Raw genomic sequence first — 10,442 nt, 5'->3', positions numbered from 1 at the left:
CATTCAGGTCTTTTAATTCTATTTCGGATTTTTTTACACATTTTATAACGTACGAATGAACTTCGCTAATCCAACTGCTCACATAATAAAGGAACTCATGGAGATGGACATTTTCTTCCTTTAAAGGTACGTATAAATTAAATTAAGTCACTTTAAGAAGAAATTAACGTAAAATTACATGGAAATTCATACTAACTAGATGACATCACGCTGTGCGTATATATAAACAGTTCGGCTTCGAATATCATGTCATGTATGTTATGTCTTGTACGCGAACAACGGTTTGTGCTTTATAGCTATTGAACTAAATCAAAAATCATCAATTCCTTTACCCGTAATAACTGTTATAATTGTTATCATTGATCAATTCTTCGAGGTAAGGCGAAATTACAAAAATACATTCAAGTGTTAATTTAAATACAATGTCAATGAAAATTTTATATGAAGCTGACGTGGCGTATTTCAATAGAATCGCGTAGTACGAATTATTTGTATACGTTACGGCAACTCTTTAGCTACGGCGACTTGAAATCATCCCAATGGTTAGAATTTTTCATTAATATACACAACACAGGACCCGATTTCGTACTTATTTAACGACAGCGGACAGCCAGTGCTTGAATGCATGTAAGAATGACGTCGTTTGTTATTGATATGCCGAGTACACTTACTGGCGAATATATAGACTTTATAGTTGAAAGTTCGACAGGACTTTATGTTCTTAAAAATCATATAAATCCTTGTCATCCTCGGTTTCTAACCTGAGTTCGTTTGATATATGTGTGCTTGGAGTTAATATAACTCATACACATAAAAGATGAGAATGTTTTATATCGTCTATATGATATGATAATTATACAAAGAAACGTAAAGTACAGTAACCTTGCCCTTAGAAACAGGAATGGATGTGTTTATATTGTCTATAGTCTGCTCTTAACAACGAAAAAACTGATCTTAGAAATGCTATATTAAAATTTTCATTTTAACCTGAAACTAAGAATGGGTTAAGTAGACAATATTATAAAATAAGCACTATTATACAGCCTGTTCTCACTCGAAGTTTGAAGTTCAAGTTTTTTAAATATATACCCCTAATTGAATTGTATGATTTTAATATTATGATAACGGCCGTCAAATATTTTCCACTCGACTACAAAAGGTTTGCATTTTTGATTAAATATCGCCAGAAAACACGTACATTTTTCTACTAAAATAGTATGTTTGGCATTTAAAGAGTAATAAAGATTACGTATACAAAATCAATACACAGTGAGGTTCATTGTTTTCATTTGCAGTTTGAATATTCTCAGGTGATTTTTATTTATTTAGGCTGGAATTTTAAATTTTAATACTGTATATATGATATATATACTACATTGATACATATGATATATATATATATATATATATATATAATTATATATATATATACTGTATATATGACAATATATTTTAGCAATTTTAGCACTTCCGCCGGCCAGAGAGGTGTTATTTTAGCACTTTGCAAGTTGTAATGGTGTTGAATTTTTAAGGTGTCATTCAGTTGTTTCTTTTAGCCTAATTTGTATTGTATTGTATTTCAAATACAATACAAATTAGGCTAAAAGTAACAACTGAATGACACCATAAAAATTAGCACTTTGCAAGTTGCAATAGTGCTGAATTTTTAAGGTGTCATTCAGTTGGTAGCTACTTTTAGCCTATAATGTCAAATTTGGTGGTGTTAAATTAGCATCCAAATTGGTACCAAAATAGTACTTTCTATTTAACACCACCGCATTGTGTTGATTTGGCACCTACGGTGGTGTTATTTTAGCACTTTAAAGTAACAGTGTACACGCACCGCGGAGCTGCGTTTTGGAACAGTGACGGATCCAGCGTTGCATGGTCAAAACTAACTACAGCTGCAGCACAATGTAAACTCCGGTGTCGAATAGGAATATTAAAAATTATTGACAAACACGCTGTTTCGAATATCTATCGAAACACATTCACCCGATTCAATGCTTTGCGTTCGTATGCGTAGAATTAGATTCCACTATAGCAAGGGAATAAATACCTTGAAATGAAATTCCGTTCATTTCATTTATATAGAAGGATCACTTTTTGACAATGACTTCATGTGGTAAAGTAATCACTATTTCATGCAAAGAAGTTAAATCGAGACTACTTCCAGCCGTGTGCGCGTTCCTAAACAGCGATGGAGGAATGATAAAAATCATCGAGACGAAGCAAGATTTCAGGTCAATCGAACAGACCATCATGCATATAATCACTAAAAGCGAATACAGTATTTACGTCGACATAAAAGAAGCAGAGCATTTTGAACCTGGTTTTAAATTTTTAATACTCGTGAAAAAGAGTAAACGATTTATCACGGTTAATTACAATCTTTGTAGTCCTTCTGAAAAACAAATAAATAAAGTGGAGCCAACAGATAATATTGACGCAATTAAACAAATTTTAGGCCGATCGGCTATTCTCGAAGACTTCATAGCGAAAGATTCGCACTTACGTGATTTTGTTATGAATAAAAGTTGTGGATTAAAAGAAAGCAAAGTAGTTCAGTTGAAAAAGCTAAAAGTAGAACCGTCCAATGAAACAAAAAAAGCTCTCACCTTCGCAAAAAGAACGGTGACCGATAAGAATAAGTTTTCTAACTATGTGTCAGGATTTGCAAACCACCGAGGCGGACATATTTATTTCGGAATTGACGACAAGGGCATTGTTACTGGCGAAACGCTGCAAGAGAAAGATAAAGCCGATGTTAAAAAAGAGGTGGTCACGGTTATAGAAAAAATGATTTGGACAAAGAACAAGATAAAACCTCTCAAAGGAACACACTGGGAGATATATTTTGAAAACGTTATAGACGAACATGGCGAAGTAATGAATTCAACTTACGTTGTAGTGGTTTATGTTTCATCTTTTCGCGGCGGGGTTTTCATTACAGAACCAGAAAGCTATTATTTTGATGACGAAGCTCAAAAGGTTAGTTTATTTGGATCTTTTCAGAGTTACTATGCGTACTTTTTTTATTTTGGTTTATACTGTGCAACTTATTTTTTAACAGAAAACCTCCCGCACCTGTCCTTATAATTTATGTCCTATACTCTGTTTCGTTCCATTCGTTCCCGTTTCCCATATATATAGGGGAAACCAATCCTTTTTTTCTACTTCTGCATTTTGAAAGTGATTATTCTAGAAAGTTCACAATTTCTCGATATGATTATAAGCATCTCGTCAGATATATATTAATATAATTTTGAATGATACATTTCTTACAAATAGGAGAAAAAAATGGATTTTTGTCTATGGTGTAATTCATTTTGGCGTGGAGCGTTTTCCTTGCACAAAGTTTCAATAGAACCATCTGAATTAGGATATGTAACTTGGAGCTCAGAAGAGAACAGGAATTTTTTTATTAAGCTAAGTGAAAAGCTAGTTGACCACAGAGACGCGGGCGACTATGACGGTTTTGAGAAATTGTGCAAACTTGCTGAGACGGAGCAGTTTGAAAAGAGAAATGCTGGACTGGTTGTGAAAGCTGGGCGCATCACAATTGCCTACAAAAGCGGAGACCTTAAACAGGCTAAGTTACTATTAAATGAGTTTGAAGAAAGTTTAACCACATCGAAAGACAGATTAATTTTTCATGTTCGCTTTTGCCTTTCGCAATCTCTTGTTGCAAGGCGCGAAAAAAACTATCTAGTTTGCTACGAAAAAGGTAAAGTAGGCTTACAGCTCGGGCAGAATATCCCCCCTGGTCTTTGTCTTTTGTGGTTGTATCTGGAGTGTGCTATGAATGCTACATGCTTGGGCTTTCAAAATAAAGACAATAGTAAAAAATATGACGAAATGAAGCAAGAGGCTTTAATATACTTAGAAAATGCTGCAAAAATTGCAAGTACTCTTATTCAAGATAATATTCCTTATAGAATGACAGACTTTAAGCACAAACTCAGTATTTATAAAGCTTGGGTATTAATCAATTACTCAGTGACGGGTGAGGCCGCGGCTATTGCACCAAATGAAGAAGACTTAAAAGCTGCGAGTAGAGAATTACATTCGGTTGAGTCTATGGAACGGGATGGGAAAACCTTAACTGAATTTCGCAAAATTGAGCACCTTTTGGTAAAATGTGACTACTTTACAAGAAAATCAGAAGTTGTTCAAAATAAAACGGAGAAAATGAAGATATTACAGAGCGCTGTACTTGAAGCTACCGCAGCTAAAGCTCTGACCGAAAATAAATTTGATAACTTATTTGAATATTCTAAAGAAAGATGTGTAACTTTAGAAGAAAAACTAAATCATTGTAAAGAAAAAACATGCGGCGAACGAAAATTTGAAGGCTTGGAATACTAGCCTCATAGCATTATCTATGTATGGAACTTTCTTTTTATGCATGATAGTGGATACATATTTGCGTCATATATGAGCTTGTATATACAAACTTCTATCTGGTATAAGAATCTTTAAAACAGTTGCAATCTCCTCAGCATTGTATCATATTACTGCAATATATAATCCTTCAAAACCCATCTTAATAATGACTCGACTTAAATTTACGAGGCATCCTGGATTATCTGTCACAACTGTGATCCTATTTATTGACAGCTCTCGTATTCATACTTTGATAGTTTCTAATAATTTTTTTCATGTTATTTTAGAATATTTATGTATCAAGGGGGGGTGGCTGGGCCTTAATGAGCACGCGCATAATGATACCATAATTCTAGGTTTCCTCGATATTATAAACTGATATATGTTCAACTGATGTTGCATGAGTACTCCCGCGGCGACAGAAACGCACTACATTTATTTTCTTATCCATCGTAATGATCATAATTAACATTTCGCATACAAGTGTGGTTTCTACAACATTAATACAGATTTAACATTATAATTATACGAACATCTCAGATAAACTAATAATAAAATCCAGGGGTTAAAGATATTTCACCAAAATGTGAACGGATTGCTTAGCAAGATTGACCATATTCGTCTCTTGCTTCAGGAAACGCATAAAAAAATTCATATATTGGGTATTAGTGAAAGTCATTTGAATAAATATGTCACGAACTCGGAAATTGCAGTTGATGGCTATATGACGATAAGATCAGATCGTACATCTGGAATAGGCGGCGGAGTCTGTATGTATATTAGGAATGATCTTAACTGGCAAGAACGGGCAGATTTACAAGTTAGCGGCATTGAGGCATCATGGATTGAAATATTTATCCAAAAATCTAGATCAATTCTGTTATGTACGCTATACCGCCCACCTGATTCATCTAAGCATTTAATTAGTGACTTTGACTCAAAGTTTAACGACATGGTCAGTACCGCTGTTGCCGAGGACAAAGAAGTAATAATAACAGGAGATCTAAATTGTGACTATCTATCCCCATCTGACCACAACTCAATTAAGAATTATATTAGATTAAATGGCCTAAAGCAGGTAATAAAGCAAGCAACTAGAACGACGCCAAATTCAAAAACACTTATTGACATTATTGTAACTACACATGAGCAATACTTGTTAAAACAAATTGTTTACCCTAACTCATTAAGCGATCACGATCTCATTGGAACAATAAGGAAAATGAACTGTCGCAGATTTCAGCCTCGTAAGATTTACACTAGAAACTTTTCAAGATATAATAAAGAAAGTTTTAAATCTGATCTCAGCCAGATATCATGGGAAAACATCATTGGAGGTCACATAGATATAAATGATGCCTGGAACTCATTTAAATGCTCCCTGACAGCAATTATTGATAAACATGCACCTATATTGGAAAAAATGGTCAGAGGTCGAGATTGTCCGTGGTTAACCTCCGAGATCAAATCCAAAATACGGAACCGTGATTTCCTCCTGAAGAAAGCAAAAACAAGTGGAAAGGCTGCTGACTGGTTAGCATACAAAAAATTACGTAATAGTATCACATGTGCGATAAGGAAAAGTAAAGCAAACCATAATAGATCTCTTCTCAACGAAAACGTAAACACTCCTACAGTATTCTGGAACCAAATCAAACGGTCTTATCCTGTAAAAGAAGAGAAAACGATGACCACCAAGATTTTTGACATAAATGGATTTAAAACATCTGATAAAAATGCTATTGCCAACGGTTTCAGCACGTATTTCACGAATGTAGGAAAAACGCTACAGGCGTCCTTAGTCACCCTTGGAAACACTGTTTGGGAAAGTCACGATCATGCCAATTTATCGAAAATAATTAACCCAAAGGAATCACAATTCAATTTTGAAAAGATATCTGCCCACGACTTAGTTAACATTTTGAGGCAACTAAAACGATCCAAAGCTGCGGGTTATGATAATATCCCAACATCAATGATTAAGGACTGTGCTGAAGAAATTGCAGTTCCTTTAACCTATCTTATAAATTCGTGCTTAGAAGAATCTGTCTTTCCTCAAGCTGAAAAATGTGCAAAAATTACTCCAGTTTTTAAATCAGGTAACCGATCTTCCATGGACAACTACAGGCCCATATCGGTTCTTCCAGTCTTATCTAAGGTGTTCGAAAGAGTTGTTCAAAATCAATTGTACCAATACCTTGAGAAGAATTCACTCTTATCTAAAAACCAATTCGCTTTTAGAAGAAATAGGTCAACACAACATCCTGTGACTTATTTTTCGGACTACATCAGAAAACATATGGATCAGGGCGAGTTAACCGGGGCAGTATTTATCGACCTAAAAAAAGCTTTCGATACAATAGATCATGGGCGTCTTCTTTCAAAACTTCCATGCTATGGTATCAGTGGAAGAGAGCTTATATGGTTTGAAAACTACTTGTTTAAAAGGGAACAATTTGTTTCGTATGATTCGGCAAGCTCTGTAAGACAAACAGTTCTTACTGGTGTCCCACAAGGGTCAGTGCTTGGCCCTCTGCTCTTTGTGTTACTTATCAACGATATCGACATGCAATTACAGAGCTGCAAAATCCTTCTTTACGCTGATGATACGGTAATTTTCACATCCAATAAATCGTGTGAAACTATTCAATCAAATCTAAATGCAGATCTTACCAAACTTACTTACTGGTTTTCGGTCAATAAGCTCGTTGTAAACCTCAAGAAAGGAAAAACCGAATTTGTGTTGTTTGGAACAAATAAAAAGTTAAGTAAATCAACACAAGTTGAAGTAATGATGAATGGAACCAGCGTAAATGAAGTCGATTCGTATGACTACTTGGGTGTCCTATTGGACAAGTCTTTAAATTACAATAAACACATTCACAGAATTATTAAAAAAGCCTCAGGGAGAGTCAAGCTCTTGTCACGCATTCGACAAAATATTAGCCCATATGTTGCTGAGATGATTTATAAAGTGATGATAGAACCAACCATTTGTTATTGCAGCAATCTGTTTCTTAGTATATCTAACACTGCAAATTCCCGGATTCAACAAATTCAAGATCGTGCTTTTAAAATCGTTCACAGGAAAAATGAAACCGTAAACCGCTGGTGCTCTATAAGAAATGTGATGAAACAACATTGTGTACAAGAAGTCTTTAAAAGTTTAAATGGTCTCGCACCTGAGGTCTTTAACGGCACCTTTGAAAAAATTTCCCATCAAAAGGAAACAAGAGGGAACAATTCAAAATTGCGATTACCAAAAGTAAAAACTGAATCTGGACGAAAAATGTTTTCATTTCAAGGTGCTCTAGTTTTTAATGACTTACCGGAAGAACTAAGGAATGAGATATCTATTTTAAATTTTAGGCAGAAATGTAAATCGTTTTTTATGGATTCGTAGGATATTAAACAACCACGTCTATAATTGATAAGGACTTTTCTAATATCTACTTTATAAACTCTATTTAGACAATATATTAATATTTTATAATTTTATTATAGTTTTTTAATACTTAGTTTAACAGGTCCTTGAATGATAGCAGCTATACTCTGGTTAGCTGATCAAGTAAACCTGTATAAATATTGTATATTATTATTATTATTATTATTAATATTGCACCAAGCAATCCATCATACCTGACGGGGTTTTTTTCCAAGTTAACAATAAATATGAATGAATATGATATCTAATAATAGCCTCCAAAATGTCTTTAAACTTGAGCAATAGCTAAATAGCTAAAATAGCATAATAGCTAAAACCAGGGCGCTTATATATATAAGCGCCCTGCTAAAACCCAATATTCACCGGTTCTATAACCGGTTTTTGTCTTCCTGCGTACAGGCTGTACACATTTGCGGGCCTAGATCCTGCATATATGAAGAGTCTTTCCAATTCACCCCAATATAAAAAAGTATAAGAAACCTGAATTTCACGTCAAGCGTTATTGCAGAAGTGACCGCGTAAAACAACTGTGTTTCGAATTTATATGTTCCAAATAATGAAAACACTGAATGTTTACTGAATGGAGTGCAATTCGAACTAATCATCAAATATATACACTGCATTTGTGTGTTCCCTCCCAACTCCTTCCCAGCAGTTTTCTGAAGCGACAAATTTGTCGATTTGAACCAATTCTCGCGAGCCCCAACATTCTCCGTAGTACTGCAGTGCAAAAACCTAAATAAAAATTGAATGTTGCTTGATTATAGTTCGCATATTCAAATAATTATAGTGCTAAAACTGAGCAATCAAATTTATGTCACACGACTTCTTGAAAAAAAAAACATCGCGCAAGTCTATTTAATGTTATTGCAGATGTTTATATAAAGATGATCACCTGTGATCATCGTGGTTATGCGAGGCAAATTGTAATGGATTCGTAGCTATCATATTGCACCTAAAGGAATGAAATAAAGGTACGCGTAAATGAAATTAGCTAGATGTATTTTCTGCCAGGGAAAACAATTTACCTATTTTAATCATAGAACATAATAAGTTCCTGTTTCGTATGATTCTGTATTAATTTGAAAATTTGGGATGTAAATTAGTTTATCCGTATATGTTTCTGTAAAATTTTCCGTGGTAATAACAAATAACGTTTTTAATTAACGTGGCTGAATGGCGGAAGTTTATCTTCTTATAGCACGGTTGTAATTCTTGTCGATGCTTAATCGATTACTAAGAAACCACTAGCGTGAATTTTTTAATGGCTAAGGTAAATTACCTTGTAGCCTCCTTCCTTGGCTGCACGTGAACAATCCCTCACAGTTTTGCTCATATCGTGCCAATCTATTTCGTTCCGAAGATTCACGATCAATTTAGGAAAAGAATACTTGAAACATCCCACATATGCAATACCTGAAAGAAGAAATTCATATGCTCAATTTCTGCATTTACATCATTTATTCTCTTTGGTGGTATCCAAACAGAATTTTACAAAGCTCAGTTAGAAAAAGCATCGCCTTTTTGAAAACCAATATACATGCATAATTGTTCATTACTATTTTGGTCTAATTTCTAACTACTGGTTGCCGCAAAAGATATGGAGATTTGTTTCTCAAGTTGTATAAGCGCAGCAAGTAGATTTAAGATTGATAATATAAAGGCTTTTTTTTTCAATATACCTTTTTTATTTATTTACTCGATCACTGGCGTTTTCCTTTGAAATTCATGTAATCCGAGATGCGTATCTTAGTATATTTTGTTTTTGGAACATGCACATGCACATGTACGCAAAATTCAATTTAACAGTTGAAAATATTAAAATTATATGGAAATAAATCCAATACCGAATCCCATTTTAAGAAATCATGTTTAGTTTTTGTAAGTGCAACCTTCAGAAAAGTAAAATATAGAATACATAAAACACTATTGTCCCAACATAAAATTATATAGAAGCATGCAAGAATGACATATATCAATCTAAGGGGCTGTTTACATGAGTCCGGTTAACCGAGATTCAACGAAGCGTGCATGAGAGGACTTTGAGGTATTGAAATAAGTCTTAATATGACACCAAACAAGCACATGCTATTATTGTGGTGATTATACGACTGCCAGGATCATGTTATCTGCTCATTTCAATACCTTAAAATTATCTCATGCTTCGTTGAATCTCGGGTAACCGGGCTGATGTAAACTCCCCTAACGAATCACATGCATGTTGACATCTATGAAGGACAAGTCGCAGTGCTCGGGAGCTTTCGTCCAATTGGATAATGCTTTTCTATGATTTCTAAAGAACGAAGCTATGCTATTGATTGAAACAGAAATGTATTGTAAAGTTTAGCCAATGAAAATCATTCTTCCGAGGAGCTGCGACACAATACCCTCTATGAGTGAACTTTGAATCAACCTTTGAACTCACGACCTTAGAGTAGGATCATTACATGCACATGCAATGCTCTAACTTAGATTATCTAAAATAGCACTTCTTACAAAAAATTATATAATATCCATAATTATATAATATCCGATGTCTATGGCTGGGGACCTAGTCAATAATCGCACATGTGTTATTAACGCTTTTCAAAATGGCGGATTGGTCAATAAA

At 34.4% G+C, this 10,442-nt stretch overlaps 1 protein-coding gene across 1 annotated transcript; it reads left to right on the top strand.

The window, feature by feature from the left end:
* Positions 1–318: 318 nt before the first annotated feature.
* Positions 319–4,386, top strand: LOC114533346. The gene is made up of 3 exons (XM_028554857.1): positions 319–376; positions 2,095–2,991; positions 3,292–4,386. Exons 2-3 carry the CDS (start codon positions 2,113–2,115, stop codon positions 4,366–4,368), a joined length of 1,956 nt encoding a protein of 651 aa, XP_028410658.1. The 5' UTR covers positions 319–376; positions 2,095–2,112; the 3' UTR covers positions 4,369–4,386.
* The last annotated feature ends 6,056 nt before the right edge of the window (positions 4,387–10,442 follow it).

This window comes from Dendronephthya gigantea, unplaced genomic scaffold (assembly GCF_004324835.1).
Source record: "Dendronephthya gigantea isolate DGI-Jeju-01 unplaced genomic scaffold, DenGig_1.0 000089F, whole genome shotgun sequence".
Classification (NCBI taxonomy): Eukaryota; Metazoa; Cnidaria; class Anthozoa; order Malacalcyonacea; family Nephtheidae; genus Dendronephthya; species Dendronephthya gigantea.
The sequence above is the reverse complement of the archived record's forward strand: the minus strand, read 5'-3'. Positions and strand labels throughout refer to the sequence as shown.

Bases quoted from the DNA above. Each gene is read 5' to 3' on its own strand.
- LOC114533346 (XM_028554857.1), top strand. From the start codon at position 2,113: ATGACTTCATGTGGTAAAGTAATCACTATTTCATGCAAAGAAGTTAAA. The intron at 2,992-3,291 runs GTTAGTTTATTT...TCTTACAAATAG, and splicing joins TTGATGACGAAGCTCAAAAG to GAGAAAAAAATGGATTTTTG.